This window comes from Mobula birostris, chromosome 8 (genome assembly GCF_030028105.1).
Source record: "Mobula birostris isolate sMobBir1 chromosome 8, sMobBir1.hap1, whole genome shotgun sequence".
NCBI lineage: Eukaryota > Metazoa > Chordata > Chondrichthyes > Myliobatiformes > Myliobatidae > Mobula > Mobula birostris.
In genome coordinates this window covers 27,662,694-27,685,177 of record NC_092377.1, presented here as the reverse complement: position 1 = coordinate 27,685,177, position 22,484 = coordinate 27,662,694, and the positions used below count along the sequence as shown (strand labels likewise).

Sequence of the window (22,484 nt, the reverse complement as noted above, 5' to 3'; positions counted from 1 at the left end):
ATAGTTTAAAGGTTACTGGAGAGAGTGTTTTTGCCAACAGCGCTTGCGTGAGATTTTTGCTACGGAGAGCAGTTCAGTAATGATTGTGGAAAAGTATTTCTACTTTATATAGGCAGTGTATTTATCATATCATTCCTGCTTTTACTATATGTTACTGTTATTTTAGATTTTATGTGTTATTTGGCATGATTTGGTAGGTTATTTTTGGGTCTGCGAATGCTCACAAAATTTTCCCATATAAATAAATGGTAACTGCTTCTTCGCTTTACGACATTCCGGCTTATGAACCGTTTCATAGGAACGCTCTACCTTCGGACGGCGGGGGAAAGCTGTACTAGAATACAAGAGCAAGGATGTGATGCTGAGGCTTTATGAGGCATTGGTCAGACCACACTTGAAGTGTTGTGAGTAGTTTTGGGCCCCTTATCTAAGAAAAGATGTGATGGCATTGGAGAGGGTCCAGAAGAGGTTCATGAGAACGGTTCCAGGAATGAACTGTTTAATGTATAAAGAGTATTTGATGACTCTAGGCCTGTACTTGCTGGAGTTTAGAAGATTGAAGGAGGATCTCGTTGAAACCTATCAAATATTGAAAGGCCTATGAAGAGTGGATCTGGAGAGAATACTTCCTGTAGTGGGGAATCTCGGACCAGATGCACTTCCTCCGAATAGAGGGATATCCATTTAGGACAGAGATGAGAAGGAATTTCTTCAGCCAGATGGTGATGAATCTGTGGAACGCATTGCCACAGTTACTGTGGAGACCAAGTCTTTGAGCATATTTAAAGCAGAGGTTGATAGGTTCTTGATTAGTCAATGCATCAAAGGTGATGGGGAGAAGGCAAGAGAATTGGGATAATAAATCAGTCATGATGCAATGCTGGAGCAGCCTCAATCGGCCAAGTGGCCTAATTCTTCTCCTCTGTCCTATAGTCTTATGGATATGGTCTAGGTGCAGTAAATGGACTTGGCAGAATATCAGGTCAGAAGATCAGGACTAGATGGGCTGAAGTGCCTGATCCTCTGCTTTTGCACTTTATGATTCTATAATTGCAGAAATTGCATTATACCTTTATGATTTGCAAGCCTATTAAACTTTCCTGCCATCAGTTCAACAGGTTCCCGTTTTTCCTCGCTGTTAGCTGAAGATAAGAAATCTAAGAGCTGGCTTGTTCTTATGTTTACACATTTTTCCCAAAATAATGACAATATGAAATAAAAGTGGTGCACAGAGAAGGAAAAAGACAATATTTTAAACTCATATTATCAGTTTACATTTCCAATATCTATTCTTTTTTGCTTTTAGAATATTGAGAATCATCCTGTACACTTTATCTCTAAGGACTCTCAACTAGTGTGAAAAAGGGACAAACTTTTCAAAAGAAAAATCTAAAATACTGGGAAAAGATCAGGAAGAAGTCGTCAGATGATGGAATGAATGATTGTGATTGCAGTTAGCATAAATGCAAGAATATTTGGATAAATCACATCTTTGTTTAATGAAGTTTTCACAATACCATGAAGAGCTGTAATTTCCGAGAACATTTCCAGTATCTAATTTCCAGAGGGCAAGATAAGCAGGCTTACCTGATTTTTACTCTTTGGTTTATGATCCCAGACAATAACACTCTTTTCAGTGACTGTTACGATTCGTTTTAACTGGCTAAGGTAATCACAGCCGGACACTGGGGAAGTATCCTAGGTAAAAGTAATAGTTAATTAACACAACTATAAACAATGATTAACAAGATTTTGCATAATGTTTGTCACTCCTGTGAACATAGAAGAGGACTGCGTAATACAGACCCCTTCGGCCCATGACGTTGTATTGTCCTGTAAAAAACTACTTCCCAATCAATCCAACCCTTCCCTCTTAAGCTGCCAATTACCCTCCACTTTATTCATCCTCATGAATATCTAAGTGTCTCTAACAGCTCCTGATATAGTGCTATCAGTTTCTATCTCTCTCCCTGGCAGTGCAATCCAGCAACCTATCACTCTCTGTGTAAAAAATCTACTTCCAAAACCTCCTCTAAATGGTGTTCACCATTGCTGTCCAATGAAAAGAAGCACTGGTTCCACACTCTGTCTTTGGCTTTCATAATTTTACATTCCTTTATTTATTGCTTTTCAATTTCCTTCTCTCCAAAGAGAAAAGCCCTAGCTTGCACAACCTTTCCTCATAAGATGTATTCGCCAGTCCAGGGAGCATCCTGGTAAATCTCCTCTGCACCCTCAACCAAGCTTTCATAATCTTCTTACAATGAGGCAAGCAGAACTAAACACAATACTCCAAGTGCGGTCTAACCAGCGTTTTATCAAACTCAATGAGTACCATCCAGAGGCACTTACACCCACTGTGATGAAGTGCTTTGAAAGGTTGGTGATGAAACATATCAATTCCTGTCTGAGGAGTGACTTAGATCTGCTCCAAGTTGCCTATTGTCATTACAGGTCGCCAGCAGATGCCACTTCATTGATTCTTCATTCAACTCCAGAACATCTGAGCAGTGAAGATGCATATATCAGGATGCACTTCATTAACTACAGCTTGGCATTCAATACTATAATTCCCTCAAAACTAATCAATAAGCTCCAACACCTAGGCCTGAATACCTTTGTGCAACTGGATCCTTGATTTCCTCACTTGCAGATCCCAGTCAATTTGGATTGTCAACAATATCACCTCCACGATCACCATCATCACAGGTGTACCACATGGCTGTGTGCTTAGCCCCATGCTCGACTTACTTTATACTTATAACTGTGAGGCAAACCACAGGCCCAATGCCATATTTAAGTTTGCTGATGACACCACCATCATCAGCTGAATGAAAGCCGGTGATGAATCAGCATATAGGAGGGAGACTGAAATTCTGGCCGAGTGGTGCCACAACAACTCAATATCAGCAAGACCAAGGAGCTGATTATTGACTACAGGAGGAGGAAACTGGAGGTTCATGAGCCTGTCCTCATTGGAGAATCAGAGATGGAGGGGGTCAGTAACTTTAAATACCTTGGCATTATCATTTCAGAGGGTTTGTCCTGTGTTCAGCACGTAAGTGCCATTACAAGGAAGCACACAGCACCTCTACTTCCTCAGAAGAATGCAAAGAATTAGCATGTCAACAGAAACTTTAACGAACCTCTCTCTCTCTCTATATATATATCTATCATACAAAAAGTAATAGATACAGCCCAGTCCATCATGGGTCTAGCCCTCCCCACCATTGAGCACATCTACAATCATCATCAAGAAACCCCACCATCTAGGCCATGCTCTCTTCTCACTGCTGCCATCAGGAAGGAGATACAGGAGCATGAGGACCCACAGGAGCAAGTTTTGGAACAGTTATTACCCTTCAACCATCAGGCTCTTGAACCAGAGGGGATCACTTCTCTCAACTTCAATCACTCCATCACTGAACTGTTCCCACAACCTATGGACTTCAATTCAAGAATTCAAGAATTCTTCATTTCATGTTCTCGATATCTATTGCTTATTTATTCATTTATTATTATTGTATCTTTGTATTTACTGAGCATGTTCATAAGAAAGTGATATATATGTACTTTGATAATAAATTTACTTTGAACTTTTGAACTTTATAACATTACCTGTGGCTCTTGAACTCAGTCTTCCAAATTCTACATTCCAAGGAATAAAGTTCTAACTAATTCAATATTTCCTCATAACCTGGGTCTGGAGGACCTGAATTATATGGAAAGATTGAATACGATAGGACTTCATTCCTTGGAATGTAGAAGATTGAGAGTAGATTTAATAGAGGTATACAAAATTATGGGGGTATAGATAGGCTAAGCGCAAGCAGGCTTTTTCCACTGAGGATGAGCAGGACTACAAGTGGAGCTCATGGGTTAAGGGTGAAAGGTAGAAAGTTTAGGGGAAACATGAGGGGAAACTTCTTCATGAGATTATGGAATGAGCTGCCAGCAGAAGTGATGCATTCCCTCGTATCCAGCAAGTTATTGAGATCATTCCTTTTATTAGTACTCCTGAATTTTCTCTTTTTCAAGAATTTGTACTTAGGTCCTCAATATACCTTTACTACACTCATAGCTGTCACATTTCACCTATTTGGGAGAATGGGATACTCACACCAGTTCTGGTATATGTTTGAAGATTCATCTGTAAACGAAATTGGAAACTGCAATCAAAATGATTTCCAGATTGCCACATTTAAAATTTTAATTATTGGTTATCCGTAAGTCATTTTGCAAGAACTTTCCGACGCTTGTAATCCAATAGATCTTAAAAAAAAAGCTAACATCTTCCTACATTAGTAACATATGAAGTAATGCAGGCGTTGTTTCTGTGTTGAACATAATGGAAATAGTGTCCCCAAAGAAACCAGAGAGAATTAGAAAACCAGAAAATGCTGCAGAGGCCAGGATGAGGAATTAATAATTTAAACTTTAAAATGTTTGAAGTTTGGGGATTCCTATCTCACTGAACACATCAATTAAAGGGCTGCTGCCAGAATGTGTCTCAAGCTATTTTTGACATCATTAGCAGACTGCATCCTTAACTAATTTAGCACTCTTCATGGTGTATCTATATTGTCCATTCCCCACATGTTCAATTGCCCATCCCAACTGGCAGTATAGGGAGGTATAACTGCTTTGCATTTTCTTATAATGCCTGCTTGTAGGGATACTACCACTAAACATATCTTTACCTCCCCCGCCTTCTCCAGAGATTGCTTGCTTGATGATTCCTTTTTCCATTCGTCCCTCCCCACTAATCTCCCTTTCTGCACTTATCCCTACAAGCAGCCTAAATGCTACACCTGCCCATTCCCAATCTCCCTCACCTCCATTCAGGGCCCCAAACGGTCCTTCCAGGTGAGGTAACACTTCACCTGTGAACGTGCTGGGGTCATCTATTGTGTCTGGTGCACTTGATGTGGCCTCCTCTACACTGGAGAGACCCATCATAAATTGGGGGAACCGCTTCGTTGGGCACCTCCTCTCCATTTGACAAAAGCAGAACTTTCTGGTGGCCAAACCTTTTAATTCTGATTCCTTTTCCCATTCTGACATGTTGGTCCATGGTCTCTTGTGCCAAGATGAGGCCGCCTTTAGGGTGGAGGAGCAACATGTTATATTCTCCAACCTGATGGCATGAGTATCAATTTCTCTTTCCAGTTTCCCCCTCCTTCTATTCCCCAATCTGGCCTTTTACGGCTTCTCACCTGCCTGCTACTTCCCCCTGGATCCCTTCCTCCTTCCCTTTCTCCTATTAGATTCCTTCCTCTCCAGCGCTTCATCTTTCCTACCAACCTGGCTTCACCTATTACCTTCTAGCTGTTCTCCTTCCCTTCCTCCACCTTTTTATCCTGGTGTCATCCCCCTTCAACATCAGTCCTGAAGAAGGGTCTCGGCTCAAAATATCAACTGTTTATTCATTTTCATAGATGTTGCCTGACCTGCTGAGTTCCTCTAGCATTTTGTGTGTGTTGCTTTGTATAGAGTTTCTGAGTCCAGGGAGTCCACATCACTTGTTGAAATGGTGAACAGAGACAGTCTTATCTTCACTTCTACCAGAAAACCATTCAGTATATATTTTTTTCTTTCTGATAAACTTTGTTATGTGAGTACTTACTGCATTCTGCCTTTCAAGTATTTGATATTATTGTGATCTCAACTCCACAATTCAATTTATCTGTGGAAATGCTTTCCTTGTTTGCTGATCAAGAAAGCTCCATTGCCTTAAGTCTGGATGCGCCACTACTCAATGGTCAGAATTACAATTCTCAGAGAAAATCAAAATATGTCACCTTTTTTTCTTTTTTAAGTGGACGATCCTTATTTTTAAATGAGCACCTCTAGTTTTAGATTCTCCCACACCAAGAAGCAATCTCTGTACATCCACCTTCTCTAGAACACACCAGATTATGTTTCAGCCAAACATCAGTGTTATGCAAGTGAAATTCATCCGGGCAGTTTTATGCGTCAGTCACCCTTGCACCTAAACTAGATTTCTCCCACTATCATTCCCCATGAAAAGTTCCTTCAGGGGATGATGTCTCAAGTGGGTCCTGACAACAGGTTCAACCAAGTGCAGTGACAGATTTGGATGCTTGACAGGTCAGTGTGTGATACCTCTCTTTCCTCCCAACTTCCAGTGACAGCCGCCACTCACCCACACTCACTTCTGAACCCCTGACACCTAATAGCCCAAGTCATGAGCATAGACATGCCAGTCTTCTTCCCTATAATTTCTCTAGTTTCAAGACATGACCTGATCCCGTATTTCTAAGATTCAAAGATTCAGAGTATATTTATTATCTAAGTATTACGCAGTATACAGCCCTGTGATTCGTCTTCCCATAGACTGCCATGAAACAAAGAAAATCGTGAAGCTGGTTCAAAAAAAAAAATCAAACTCCCAATGCATTGAAAAAATGAACAAATCGTCCAAACGGCAAAAAAGAGCAAAAATCACAGACTATAAAAACACCAAACCGCAGTTATCAAAAGAATCCAGGCATATTCAGTTCAACCTAACCCACTGCTGTGTCTTTGTTATCGACAGGCCCTAGGGCTGGTCTGCACCGATCAAAATCACACAAAAATAGCAACAAAAAAAGGGGTGTCCTGAAACCAGAAACACATCATAACCTGAACATAATTCATTCTGCCAGTTTAATAATTCTGCCTTATTACAACACCTACCTCACCCTCAAACTGTCCATAACACCACCCAAACTACCAGTCTGAACATTCTCCCCATCAATCTTCTAAGCTTGTTCTTCAACTTTCCCTAAACTTGCATCCTAACTGCTCAAGTCTGGGTCCTTTGACTCAGTTGAAGGTTCCATTGGAGGGTTATTGATGATGAAGCCACATCCATCCAATGCTGCAGTTTCCAGGTAAGACCTTAAGACCGTAAGATGTAGGAGCAGAATTAGACCATTTAGACCATCGAGTCTGGTCCCCTTTTCATCATGCCTGATCCAATTTTCCTCTCAGCCCCAATCTTCTGCCTTCTCCCCGTATCCCTTTATGCATGACCAATCAAGAATCTATCAACCTCTGCCTTAAATATACATAAAGACTTGGCCTCCACAGCTGCCTGTGGCAAAGAATTCCACAGATTCATCACTCTCTGACTAAAGAAATTCCTCCTTAACTCCATTCTGAAAGGATGCCCCTATGTTCTGAGGCAGTGTCCTCTGTTCTTAGACTTTTCCATCAAAGGAAACATTCTCTGCACATCCACTCTACCAAGGTCAAACATATTCGATAGGTTTCAATTAGGTCACCCCTCCTTCTTCTGCATTCCAGTGAATACAGGCCCAAAGCTATCAAATGTTCTTCATATGACAAGCCATTCAATCCTGGAATCATTTTCGCGAATCTCCTTTGAACCCTCTCCAGTTTCCGCACATCCTTTCTAAGGGGTCAAAAACTGTTCACAATACTCCAAGTGAGGCCTTACCAGTGCTTTACAAAGTCTCAACATTGCATCCTTGCTTTTATATTCTAGTCCTCTTGAAATGAATGCTAACATTGTATTTGCCTTCCTCACCACAGACTCAGCCTATAAATTAACATTTAAAGAATCGTGAACAAAGATTCCAAAGTCTATTTGCACCTCAGGTTTTTGTATTTTCTCTCCACTTAAAAAATATTCAACCCTTTCATTTCTTCTACCAAAGTGCATGACCATACACTTCCCAACATTGTATTCCATCTCCAGTGTATCTGCCCATTCTCCTAATCTGTCTAAGTCCTTCTGTAGCCTCTCAACTTCCTCAAAACTATCTGCCACTCCACCTATCTTGCTATTGTCTGCAAACTTTGCAGCAAAGCCATCAATTCCGTCATCTAAACCATTGACATGTAACGTAAAAATAATCGGTCCCAATACAGACCCGTGTGGAACACCACTAGTCACTGGCAGCCAGACAGAAAAGGCTCCCTTTATTCCCATTCTTTGCCTCCTGCCAATAAGCCTCTGCGTTTTCCATGCTAGAATCTTTCCTGTTAATACCACGAGCTCATAGCTTGTTATGCAGCCTCATGTGTAGCTCCTTGTTAAAGATCTTCCGAAAATCCAAATACACAACATTAAACAATTCTCCTTTGTCTATCCTGATTGTTATTTCTTCAAAGAATTCCAACAGATTTATTAGGCAAGATTTTCCCTTGAGGAAGACTGGAAAATTGTGAATGTCACCCCACTCTTCAAGAAGGGAGAGAGGCAGAAGAAAGGAAATTATAGGCCAGTTAGTCTGACTTCAGTAGTCAGAAAAATTTTGGAGTTACTTGTTAACGATCAGGCCTCAGGGTACTTGGAGGCACATGATAAAATTGGCTGCAGACAGCATAGTTTCCTCAAGTGAAAATCTTGCCTGACAAATCTGTTTCAATTCTTTAAAGAAATAAAAAGCAGAATAGACAAAGGAGAATTGGTTGATGCTGTGTACTTTGATTATCAGAAAACCTTTGATAAGGTGCAACACAGGAGACTGCTTAACAAGTTAAGGGCTCATGTTATTACAGGAAAGATACTAACATGGATAGAGCACTGGCTGAATGGCAGGAGACAAAGGGCGGGAATAAAGGGAGGACTATGTGGTTGGCTGCTGGTGCCTAGTGATGTTTCACAGCCATCGCTGTTTGGACTGCTTCTTTTCTTGTTGTACGTCAATGATTTGGATGACAAAATTGATGGCTTCATGGCCCAGTTTGCAGATCATACAAAGAAAGGGGGAGACGCAGGTAGTGTAAAGGAAGCAGGGAGGCTGCAGAGGGACGTAGACAGATTAGAAAAATGGGCAAGGAAGTGGCAGATGGAATACAATGTCCAGAAGTGTATGGTCATGAGCATTGGTAGAAGGAACAAAAGCACATATTATTTTCTAAACAGGCAGAAAATTCAAAAATCTGGGGTACAAAGGGATTTGGGAGTACTCAGGCAGGATTCCCTATCATTAACTTGCAGGCTGAGTTGGTAGTGAGAAAGGCAAATGCAACTATAGCATTCATTTTGAGAGGACTAAAATGTAAGAGCAAGAACGTAATGCTTTATATAGTACTAGTGAAGCCTCATTTGAAATAGTGCGAGTAGTTTTGGTCACCATATCTAAGAAATGATGCGCTGACATTGGAGAGGGTTCAGAGGAGGTTTACAAGAAAGATTCTGGAAAGGATATGGTTATCGTTTGAGGAGCGTTTGATGGCTTTCGACTGGTATTTGCTGGAATTAAGATGAATGAGGGGGATCTCATTGAAACCTATCAATTGTTGAAAGACCTAGATAGAGTGGATGTGGAGAGGATGTTTCCTATAGTGGGGGAGTCTAGGACCAGAAGGCACAGCCTCGGAATTGAGAGACGCCCGTTTAAAACACAGATGAGGAGGAATTTCTTCAGCTGGAGGGTGGTGAATCTGTGAAATTCATTGCCACCGGCAGCTGTGGAGGCCAAGTTATTGAATACATTTAAGGCAGAAGTTGATAGGTTCTTTATTAGTTAGGGCTTCAAAAGTTATGGGGAGAATGCAGGAGAATGGGGTTGAGAAGGAAAATGGATCAGCCAAGATGAAATAGCAGAGCAGACTTAATGGGCCAAGTGGCCTAATTCTGTTCCTATATCTTAAGGCCTTATGGATGCTTGCAGCATTTTTAATTTATTTCCAGATGTGCAATATTTGCAGGATATTGTATGGAAAATTAACCAATAGCATTCTAGTCATTCAAGTCAGTTTTATTTTTCTTTTGGATTATGGACACCATGCAGATGTATTTTCAATCTACAAACGTACTTGCAGTTACCAATGACTCCTTCACAATGCGGTCATTGAATTACACATCTTTCATATTTTTTTCATTCAGAATTCTGGTATATTGTCAAATTTTTTCTGTTGACTTTCACTGTATTTGTATTGGTTAGGTTAAAGTTTGATTCATGTGTCAGAAAATAAGCCCCATCCACAAAATGCACAATCTTTGAATATGATCTCTCTAATCAAAAAGGACAACAGGAATTGAAACAATGAAACATCTCAAAGCATATTCCCTTCATGACTTGATAAATATTATTGCTCCTTTATCATTGATGGGTTTAAACTCCAGAACACTACCCGTTAACATCTTAGCAGTAACATCACAATACCCATGAAACATCAACAACGCAGCTCATCACTATCGTCTCAGGTAAAATTGAGGTTAGGAAATAAATATGTGATTCCATATCCATAAATGAATACATAAAAATGAACAAAATTAGGCTATGAACTTTGACAGATTTTGACAGTAATTGTGAATTTCTTCAATTTAGATATTATAATACTCCAGATTATATGATCATATTCTAAACTGATTTCTTTCAGTTATCATAGATAGGGGAGGTATTGCAGATAAATTCCCACGAACTGTTAAATGCTGCCAATGGCATTCATCTCAAATGGCCTCTGACAACAAAATTCAGCTCCTGACCTTCACCAACCACCCCACCAGCACTCATGTCCAGCATATACTTCTCTGTAACTTTTGCCATCTCCAACGGGATCCAACCTCTAAACACATTTTTCCTCTCCCTCCCCACCCCTACTATCTGCTTTCCACTGTGGTCACTCCCAACACGATTCCCTTGTCCATTTGTCCCACCCCACTTATCTCCCTCTTGGAACTTATTTTTGCAAGCCGAACAAGTGCTACATCTGCCCTACACCTCCTCCCTCACTACCATTCAGGGCCCCATACAGTCCTTCCAGGTGAGGCGACACTACACCTATGGGTCTGTTGGGGTCATCTACTGTATCCAGCACTCCTGAGTGTGGCCTCCTGTATATCGGTGAGGCCAGACATAGATTGGGAGACTGCTCCGTCCACCAGAAAAGGCAAGATCTCCCAGTAGCCATCCATTTTAATTCTACTTCCCATTCCGACATGTTAGTCCATGGGCTCCTCTACTGTCACGATGAGGCCACACCCAGGTTGGAGGAACAAAACCTTATATTCCGTCTGCGTAGCCTCCAACCTGAAGGGATGAACATCGATTTCTCAAATTTCTGGAAACTGCAGCCCCCCTTCATCATTCCCTATTTCCATTTCCCTCTCATACCTTATCTCCTTACTTGCCCATCACCTCCCACTGGTGCTCTTCCTTCCTTTTCTTTAATGTCCTCTCCTATCAGATACTCCCTTCTCCAGTTCTTAATCTCTTTCACCAGTCAACTTCCAAGCTCTTTACTTCACTCCTCCCCCTCTCCCAGTTTCACCTATCACCCACTATCTGGTATTTCTTCTTGCCCTCCCCGCAACTTTTTACTCTGACCTCTCAGCTTTTTTTCTCCAGTCCTGATGAAGGGTGTCAGCCTGAAACATTGACTGTTTACTTTTTTCCATAGATGCTGCCTGGTCTGCTGAGTTCCTCCAGCACTTTGTGCATATTGCCTGGATTTCCTGCATTTGCAGATATTCTCTTGTTTGTCTTGGCCTTCACCTGTGGCTTAGCTACTGGGCCTAGTGGAACCATTTCTACTGACAGGAGTAGGGTCAAAGGCAGGTCACTGGTGCTTTAAAACCAGTTGCTTCAGGCAAAAAACAGGAATTCTGCAGATGCTGGAAATTCAAGCAACACACATCAAAGTTGCTGGTGAACGCAGCAGGCCAGGCAGCATCTGTAGGAAGAGGTGCAGTCGACATTTCAGGCCGAGACCCTTCGTCAGGACTAACTGAAGGAAGAGTGAGTAAGGGATTTGAAAGTTGGAGGGGGAGGGGGAGATCCAAAATGATAGGAGAAGACAGGAGGGGGAAGGATAGAGCCAAGAGCTGGACAGGTGATAGGCAAAAGGGGATACGAGAGGATCATGGGACAGGAGGTCCGGGAAGAAAGACAAGGGGGGGGGCACCCAGAGGATGGGCAAGAGGTATATTCAGAGGGACAGAGGGAGAAAAAGGAGAGTGAGAGAAAGAATGTGTGCATAAAAATAAGTATCAGATGGGGTACGAGGGGGAGGTGGGGCCTTAGCGGAAGTTAGAGAAGTCGATTTTCATGCCATCAGGTTGGAGGCTACCCAGATGGAATATAAGGTGTTGTTCCTCCAACCTGAGTGTGGCTTCATCTTTACAGTAGAGGAGGCCGTGGATAGACATGTCAGAATGGAAATGGGATGTGGAATTAAAATGTGTGGCCACTCCCCCATTTCACATACATCTGCTCTCACTCCATCCTCCCGCCACCCCACTAGGAATAGGGTTCCCCTGGTCCTCACCTACCACCCCACCAGCCTCCGGGTCCAACATATTATTCTCCGTAACTTCTGCCACCTCCAACGGGATCCCACCACTAAACACCTCTTTCCCTCCCCTCCTCAGTCTGCTTTCCGCAGGGATCGCTCCCTACACAACTCCCTTGTCCATTCTTCCCCCCCATCCCTCTCCACTGATCTCTCTCCTGGCACTTATCCTTGTAAGCGGAACAAGTGTTACACATGCCCTTACACTTCCTCCCTTACCACCATTCAGGGCCCCAAACAGTCCTTCCAGGTGAGGCAACACTTCACCTGTGAGTCGACTGGGGTGATATACTGCGTCCGGTGCTCCCGATGTGGCCTTTTATATATTGGCGAGACCCGACGCAGACTGGGAGACCGCTTTGCTGAACATCTACGCTCTGTCCGCCAGAGAAAGCAGGATCTCCCAGTGACCACACATTTTAATTCCACATCCCATTCACATTCTGACATGTTTATCCACGGCCTCCCCTACTGTAAAGATGAAGCCACACTCAGGTTGGAGGAACAACACCTTATATTCCGTCTGGGTAGCCTCCAACCTGATGGCATGAACATCGACTTCTCTAACTTCCGCTAAGGCCCCACCTCCCCCTTGTACCCCATCTGTTACTTATTTTTATGCACACATTCTTTCTCTCACTCTCCTTTTTCTCCCTCTGTCCCTCTGAATATACCTCTTGCCCATCCTCTGGGTTCCCCCCCCCCGTCTTTCTTCCCGGACCTCCTGTCCCATAATCCTCTCGTATCCCCTTTTGCCAATCACCTGTCCAGCTCTTGGCTCCATCCCTCCCCCTCCTGTCTTCTCCTATCATTTTGGATCTCCCCCTCCCCCTCCAACTTTCAAATCCCTTACTCACTCTTCCTTCAGTTAGTCCTGACGAAGGGTCTCGGCCTGAAACGTCGACTGCACCTCTTCCTACAGATACTGCCTGGCCTGCTGCGTTCACCAGCAACTTTGATATGTGTTGCTTCAGGCAAATGGGACTTATCAGGTATGGTTAACAGCACATCTAGAAGGAAAACTCTGATTTCAAGCTTCTGTTGCCCACTCATGGGGAAGGCTTTGGAGTAAACTGCAAAGAAAAATCTAGTGCTGGAGTTCCCAAGACAGTGCTAAGTTGAGTTCAACACTGACTGGCAACTCTTGTAATGGTGCTGGTGCCACATCGTACTGATCTCTGCTATTCCTTAGATTCTTAAGCTGGGTGTAGAGAGCAAGCCTCTGTATGGGCAACAGCATCTTCTCCATATCACAGTACCCTGGCTTGCACATCATGTAGACAGATAGGACACAATATCCATGGTCAACACCACCAAAAGAGAGCCTCAGGTACTCCAGATTTATAGAAAATTCTCTATTAGTGATCAAGATATTAAAATTTCATTATATTTCCTGTGACAGATTGGAACACCTTGGAAGTGATTAATGTATTTTACAAAAATGAAAATTTGTTAAGTCAGATTCAGAAATGAAATGAAATTAACTTTGACAGATGGTTTATTATCAACTTATAAAATCTGTGATCCAATAACATTTTGATTAGAATGTTAATGGGAAAGAAGTCATTAAATATGCTTGAGTGTAAATACAGGTGTCACATTGACAACAGTATATGCAGCTCTCTCAGAATGCGAAACAGCTTATCAGTGAGAAGTTCCACATAGCTCATTAAGTCTTGCAACATATCATCGTTCCAGTGACTTTTGCAGGAACATGTTGTCAGTGATGAGCTAAATTATAAACAAATACAAACAGACATTATTTTAACCCATCGGCAATAGTATATGAAAAGTTTTTTTCCTCTTTACATATACTCTTTGGTCTGCAGAAACTGACAACAGATAATCAGATTAATAATGACTGATTGCTCCAATGAAACATTGAAAGACTCCATAAGACATAGGCACAGAATTAGGCCATTCAGCTCATCGAATCTGCTCTGTCAGTCCATCACGGCTGATTTATTACCCACGCAACCCCATTGCTCCCTAAATTACAGGAAGCTGAAACTTTTGTTAAAATTTTTACTTCAAAGATCACTATGACTGTACATTATAATCTTGCATATGCAATCATGTTATGAACTCACTGTTATATTGATATTCTTTCTCATGATATAGGTCATGTTGGTGAGGTCAGATTTATGAACCATTAGTTGCTGTCCTGCAGATTGTAAACTGGGCTCATCTCCATTATCCACAGTTGTCTATTTAATGAAGATATTCCCACACCATTTCAGCCTTATGACCCAGACACCACAAAGAATATGATATTTATCAATTTTAGAATAGAGTGCAGTTCAGATTTTGCCATGAACTTCTATTCTTGTCTGTTAGATGGTAGATTACAAAAGGTTGGACAATTTGGATGATGTTGTTTTAGATTTGCAAGGAAGTACAACAATGTAACCTCTTGGTAGTGTACACTCTACCCAATATATCCCAAATGCAACAACGGCAGTATTGGCCAAAAACTGCAGACTTATGTCGACAGCAAACTATGAACTGAGGTATGTGGCCTGACAAGAGTCCTGAGCCGCCTGGAACTGGTTTGAACTGGCTTGAACTGGCTTGGGTTTGGAACAAACTATTGAAGTGACATTAGACACAAATACTTGTTTGATGGAAGAGTAAGGAGGCAATGCTGCCTGAAGCCTTGGGCCAGATCCAATTGAAAGTCAACACAGGCTAATTGGATAAGCCAGAACCAACAACAGTAAAAAATGTTAGTTCAGACTAATAAGGGGGGGAAGGGTGGGGGAGGGTGGAAGGGTGGGGAATGTCGACTCAGACCATGAGACTAAAAATGGAGGATATCAGGTGAAGGAGAGGCAAAAACTCTGGAGACAAACCATCATGGAAGTGGATGAGCCCATGTTAGAAGCATGATTACATTGCCATCAAGTGGGAGCCTGGCCAACAGGAAGTTCTAGTCCCAATTATTAATAGGAATGTTTCAGCTATTCCTTGAGAATTTCCTCCTATGTATTCCACTGCCCACATACAAACAGGTTGGATAAAGCAGCACAAAATGAAACCATCTACATTTGGAAGAGATTCCATCCCCCCCATCCCACCCCCACCAAGTCCATTTCCCACCATAACATTAACTGATCAAAAGATTACAAAACAATATGATTTTTTATAATCTCTCCAGCAATTACAATCACCCATCAAACAAAATTATGTTGGCAAGTAAGAACCCCAGTTAGCTAACCCACAAGTAGGTGCAATGCTTTTATTTTCTGGTAGTCTTCCCCTGTGTTCCCAGACTGCAGAAGTGAAAAGAAAACACAAAACTCCTGATTTCTCAGGAGCAATGTCATGATCCCAATCTGCATGCAAGATTATAAAGCGGCCATTACAGAAAGAAAGAGAGGACTTAAGAAAATATACAGTATACCTTGACAATCAATGATTAGAAAACAGTTATCTTAAGGATTTTCTTTATATTATATATAGACAGATAGATAGAGACAGATTTTACCTGAAGTTCCATCCATCATATAATTGGCTAATTGGATTGGGCATTTCTAGGGCCAATTAACTTTGGTAGAAATGTCACTTTCCAATCAGCGTTCACGCATTGTTGATGCCATCGAATTATGAAACGTTAATAAATGTTCTAAATTATGAAATATTTGGACTTTCAGAAGGCTTTTGACAAGGTGCTACACATGAGGCTTCTTACCAAGTTAAGGGCCCATGGCATTACAGGAAAGCTAGTAGCATTGGCTGATTGGTAGGAGGCTACAAGTGAGAATAAAAGGATTTTTTATGATTGAGATGATAGAATAGATGGCCTTGTTGCCAAGTTTGCAGCTGATATAAAGATTGGTGGAGGGTTAGGTAGTGTTGTGGAAACAGGGAGGCTTCAGAAGGACTTAGACATATTAGGAGAAAGTGCAAGAAAGTAGCAAAAGAAATACAATGTTGGAAAATGCACTGTCATGCACTTTGGTAATAGAAATAAATGTGCAGACTATTTTCTAAATGGGAGAAATTCCAAAAATCTGAGATGCAAAGGGACTTGGGAATCCTTGTGCAGAACCCCCTAACAGTTAACTTGCAGGTTGTGTCGGTGGTGAGGAAGGCAAATGCAATGTTAGCATTCTTTTCAGGAGGTCTAGAATACAAGAGCAGGAATGTGATGTTGAGGCTTTATAAGGTACTGGTAAGGCCTCACCTTGAGTATTGTGAACAGTTTTGGGCTCCACATCTGAGAAGAAATGTGCTGGCATTGGAGAGGGTTCAGTGGAGATTCACAAGGATGATTCCAGGAATAAAGAGTTATCACATGAAGAACATTTGATAGCTCTGGGTCAGTACTCATGAAAACCTTTCAAATGTTAAAAGGCTTAGACAGAGTAGATGTGGAAAGGATGTTTCCCATGGTGGGGGAGTCTAGGACAAGAGGGCACAGCTTCAGGATAGAGGGGCATCCATTAAAATCAGAGATACAGAGAAATTTCTTTAAACAGAGATTGGTGAATTTGTGGAATTTATTACCACAGACAGCTGTGGAGGCCAGGTCATTGGCTATACTTAAGGCAGAGCGTGATAAGTTCTTGATTGGACACTGCATCAAACGATATGGGGAGAAGGCCGGAGTGGGGCTGAGGAGGAAAAAAAATCGATCAGCCATGATGGAATGGCAGAGCAGACTCGATGGGCCAAATGGGCTAATTCTTCTCCTATGTCTTATGATCAATTTCTTCATTAATAAATAACCATATTTCACTATTCAATAATCTCCTCTCTGGGATATTAATGCTGTTCACCCATAAGGTGCATGGATTATTGCTGTTTGTGAAGCTAATGTATTCAGTACTTGACTACCTGCCACTGCTTTTCACTGCAAAAAAAAAATTGCTCTGATCTCTTCCTGCATTATGGGCTTTGTCGTAACTTGTGTCACTTGGAACATGGGACCAGATGTGTGACCATGAGTGCATGATGGCAGGTAAAAGGCACATCCCCACCCCTTCTTGCAACTTCTTAGTTCTCCAATGCCCATATCCTGTGATGAGTAACTCAACTCCTAACATTCCAATGTCTTTTCATCATACATAAGATGGCATACTTTCCACTTAATGGCATGAGGATGCATCCAGCAGCACTCAAGAAGCTTGATACTATCCAAGACAAAACATCTAGCTTGAAGCTTGAATGACACCCCATCATCCACTAACACAACCACTCATTAAAGCCTTTATTATCAGTGAGCTGTGGCTGCAGATTGGAACATCTGCAAAATCCACTACAAATATTAATTTAAGCTAATGCAACGGAGTGTGGAGGCATGGAGACACGTCTCTACCAAAGGAGGGTAAGGCACACCTTCCCTCTGCTAGCCTGCGGGTCATCCTCAGGCAAGGTGTGGCACCCACTTAGCCCCCTGATCAAGGTCACGTGAAGCCATGGGAACAGCTGGTGGTTGGTCATATGAGCTGCTGGCACATATCATAAGCCCTGGTTATGCAACCACTGATGCCAGGCAGACAATCTCTGAAGAGTAATGATAATGGCTGGGATCATCCTTCTTGTAAAGACACTGTCCAGAAGAAGGCAATGGCAAACTACTTCTGTTGAAAAATTTGCCACGAACAATCGTGGTCATAGACCATGATCCCCTGCATCATATGACGCAGGACATAATGATGATAATGAATGTTTACCTAAACTCCCAGATCCGCATCCTCCGCACTCAATTCCAGAAGGTGGGAAGCACTGACAACTGCTGATTTGTTTACACCTTACACACCACCTATTTCTTTTACCATCACTTGGTCTAGATCTTGGAACTCCCTAGCCACTGTGAGCTGCTTTAATCAGAACCTCAAGATTGTAGCTTATTATACTTAGACAATTATGTGCTGGCCTTATCAATAACAGCTAAATTCCCAAACTGAATAAATAAAATAAAGCAACACACAAAATGCTGGTGGAACGCAGCAGGCCAGGCAGCATCTATTGGAAGAGGTACAGTCGACGTTTCGGGCCGAGACCCTTCGGCAGGATAAAGGTTCAGTAGTTGTCATGGAGAATGTGCTTTAAGGCTGAGCAATGTTTTTAATAATCGGGACTGTCAATGTCGTGGAGAACAGCAACTATTGCAGGTTATGTAGGTCGGGGCTCAGCTCACAATAATTGGGAGAAAAGCTAAGAATTCTAAACTGTATCAGTTTTTAAAAAGGTAAATTTCACCACTTTAGTCATATTCTGTGGGTTCTCTGATAGAGCTTATGGCTAAAAGCAGTAGACACTTTGGCTCCCAAACAGGGATTGAAAACAAGTTTCTTGGCACATTGCGTTCACATTACCCTTATAATGAAGGACCACTAACTTTATCCATTAAGACTTCTGAATAACTGGCTCAATAAAGTTTAAAGTTTAGCCCGATATCTTCAGATTTTTAATTTTTTTCTGATAACTATAAAGAGGGAAGTTGCTTCTGGACTTACTTGGTTGTTATAAAGCAAAATCATTCCTTTTTGAGTAGCTGCTATTATTTGATCAAGCTGGGGCACATTAATGATGCATTGAATATGATCATGTTTTCTTCTTTCTTCTGTTACAACAAAATCAATGGTTTCAGTAAAAATAATATTCTTTTAAAAAATCACTATTTTCCAACATTATCTATGATTGTCTGATACATCAGTGCCATTTATTTTTCAGTAATCTTCTAAAGATTTCTAATGAAATAATATTAATAAAACACTAATTCAACAACCTTTTTCTCCAGTGCACTCTAGATTATTATGTCACAGTAATCCTGCTGAAATACAAGAAATTTGTGTTAGAGATGGATGTGTAAATAGATGTTGCATCCTTAGATTGTGTTGGTTGTTAACACAAACCACACACCTCTTTGTGCATTTTGATGTATATGTGATAACCAAATGAATCAGAATCTGATAAGCTACAACCAGTTATCTGTAGGACAGCAGCAGCTGTCAGTTTACAACCAGTAAAAATTTAAGATCCCATCCTTTTTAGTGTCATAGGACCCCAGAAGCCAAAGAAAAGCCTTTGGCCTCCATGGAAATGTATAAGTAACCCTGAAGTCTTTGCGAATTCATAATTTTTGTAAAATATGATGTGACAAAACGGAACCTGTTTGATCCCAGAGTGCTTTGTTGGTTTGGATGGAGACTTACGAGAAGGGTGTGTATGTTTATGGCAGGGAATAGTTTGACAACAGATAAAAAAAAACATGCTCACAAGATAAGTGAATTGATTAGACATATGATCATTTTTTTTTCTTCTGCTATAATTGTTATAAGATGTGACAGATGCAGATAAGGAAGGAATACTACTATGGGATGAAATGACCTCAAAGACATGAAGATGATGTATTACTGGTCTCTGTAAAAGTATAAAAATGTTTTGTTTTGTGCTGCAAGATTAAAGCTGCCTATTGACTTAACATATGGAGGTAGACCATCCCTTCCAAGAAATAAACGCACTTATAATTTGATCCACTCTGAATTTGTCATAGTTTGCTACTGTATATTCAAAGGCCTAGCTGAACAGTACACAAGCAACACAAGCTCTTCTGGAGGAAGAGCAGGTCGGGCAGCATTTACGGAACAGAGTGCAGTCGACTTTTTGAGTATGTTGCTTGGATCTCCAGCATCTACAGTTTTTCTCTTGTTTGTGATTGAAGAGTAAGCAACACCTCTGTCCTGTTTCTGCTGAACCTGTGATTATAGCACACGTTATTTTTTTTAGTTTATTCAAGATTGAGGGCCATGCAGACTGAGCTGCAAGGAGCTATGCATTCCCATACTTTTGCTACCCTTATCCTTCTATCTGGTGGAAGCTGTGGATTTGGAAGTTGTTGTCTAAGGAGTCTTGGTGAGTTTCTGCAGCACACATTGTAGATGGTAAACATTGCTGTTAATATGTGCCGTGGGTGAATAGTTATGAATAGGGGTGCCTATCAATTGGGCTAGAGGATTTGAGTTACTCACTGCAGGATTCCTAGAATCTGACTTGCTATTATAGCCACATTGTATATATAGATAGATAAATTGATAGATATTTTATTGATCCCCAAGGAAATGAGGGTGTGACACTATTGATCAGAGACAGTGGCGTGGCCATAGAAAAGGAGGAAGACTTGGAGGGATTGTCTGTGTGGGTGGAGTTAGGAATAGGAAGGGGTCAATAACTTTACTGGGTATTTTTTTATAGGCCACCCAATAGTAACAGGGACATCAAGGAGCAGATAGGGAGACAGATTCTGGAAAGGTGTAATAATAACAGGGTTGTCTTGGTGGGAGATTTTAATTTCCCAAATATCGATTGGCATGTCCCCAGAGTGAGGGGTTTAGATGGGGTGGAGTCTGCTTGGTGTGTTCAAGAAGGTTTCTTGACACAATATGTAGAAAAGCCTAAAGAGAAAAGACTGTACTTGTTCTGGTATTGGGAAATGAACCTGGTCAGGTGTCAGATCTTTCAGTGGGAGAGCATTTTGGAGATAGTGATCACAACTATATCTCCTTTACTACAGCATTAGAGAGGGATAGGAACAGACAAGTTAGGGAAACGTTTAATTGGAGTAAGGCTATTAGGCAAGAACCTGGAAGCATAAATTGGAAACAGATGTTCTCAGGGAAATGTACAGAAGGAATGTGGCCAATATTCACGGGATATTTGTGTGGAGTTCGCATAGGTACATTCCAATGAGACAGGGAAAGGATGGTAGGGTACAGGAACCATGGTGTACAAAGGCTGTTGTAAATCTAGTCAAGGAGAAAAGAAGAGCTTATGAAAGGTTCAAAAAGCTAGATAATGATGGAGAGCTAGAAGATAAGGCTAGCAGGAAGAAGCTCAAGAAAGAAATTAGGAGAGCCAGAAGGGGCCATGAGAAGGCTTTAGCAGACAGGATTAAGGAAAACCCCAAGGCATTCTACAAGTATGTAAAGAGCAAGGGGATAAGATGTGAGAGAATACGACCAATCAAGTGTGACAGTGGAAAAGTGTGTATGGCACCAGAGGAGATAGCTGAGGTAATTAATGTGTACTGTGCTTCAGTATTCATTGTGGAAAAGTATCTTGGCAATTGTAGGGATGTCTTACAGCAGGCTGAAAATCTTGAGCATGTAAATATTAAGAAAGAGGATGTGCAGGAGCTTTTGGAAAGCATCAAGTTGGATAAGTCACCGGGACCAGATGAGGTGTACTCCTGACAACTGTGGGAGGTGAGGGAAGAGACTGCTGAGCCTCTGGCGATGATCTTTGCATCATCATTGGGGACAGGAGAGGTTCTGGAGGATTGGAGGGCTGCGAATGCTGTTCCATTATTCAAGAAAGGGAGTAGAGATAGGCCAGGAAATTGTAGACCCAGTGAGTCTTATTTCAGAGGTCGCTAAGTTGATGGAGAAGATCCTGAGAAGCAAGATTTATGAACATTTAGAGAGGCATAATATGATTAGGAATAGTCAGCACGGATTTGTGAAAGGCGGGTCATGCCTTACAAGCCTGACTGAATTTTTTGAGGATGTGGCTAAACACATTGACGATGGTAGAGCAGTAGGTGTAGTGTATATGGATTTCAGCAAGACATTTGACAAGGTACCCCATGCAAGGCTTATTGAGAAAATAAAGAGGTATGGGATCCAAGGGGAAATTGCTTTGTGAATCCATAACTGGCTTGCCCACAGAAGGCAAAGAGTGGTTGTAGACGAGTCATATTCTGCATGAAGGTCGGTCACCAGTGGTGTGCCTCAGGGATCTGTTCTGGCACCCCTATTCTTCATTATTTCTATAGATGACCTGGATGAAGAAGTGAAGGGATGGGTTAGTAAATTTGCTGATGACGCAAGTGTTGGAGGTGTTGTGTGTTGTTAGAGGGCTGTCAGAAGTTACAGTGGGACATTGATAGGATGCAAAACTGGTCTGCAAAGTGGCAGATAGAGTTCAACCCATGTAAGTGTGAGGTGGTTCATTTTGGTAGGTCAAATATGATGACAGAATATAGTATTAATGGTAAGACTCTTGGCAGTGTGGAGGATCAGAAGGATCTTGGGGTCTGAGTCCATAGGACACTCAAGGCTGCTGCGCAGGTTGACTCAGTGGTTAAGAAAGCACACGGGGCATTGGCCTTCATCAATCGTGGGATTGAGTTTAAGAGCCGAGAGGTAATGTTGCAGCTATATAGGACCCTGGTCAGACCCCACTTGGAGTACTGTGCTCATTTC

The 22,484-nt window shown here is 41.7% G+C and overlaps 1 protein-coding gene across 1 annotated transcript in view; it reads right to left on the bottom strand.

Annotated features, from left to right (window-relative positions):
* Positions 1 to 22,484, bottom strand: part of LOC140201991 (WD repeat-containing protein 64-like) — a 126,949-nt gene that overhangs the window by 91,612 nt on the left and 12,853 nt on the right. The window contains exons 4-5 of the mRNA XM_072266858.1: positions 18,738 to 18,844; positions 1,588 to 1,698 (exon numbers count right to left, since the gene is read on the bottom strand). Of these exons, the coding sequence (XP_072122959.1) occupies positions 1,588 to 1,698; positions 18,738 to 18,844 (218 nt within the window). The remainder of the gene's footprint in view (positions 1 to 1,587; positions 1,699 to 18,737; positions 18,845 to 22,484) is intronic.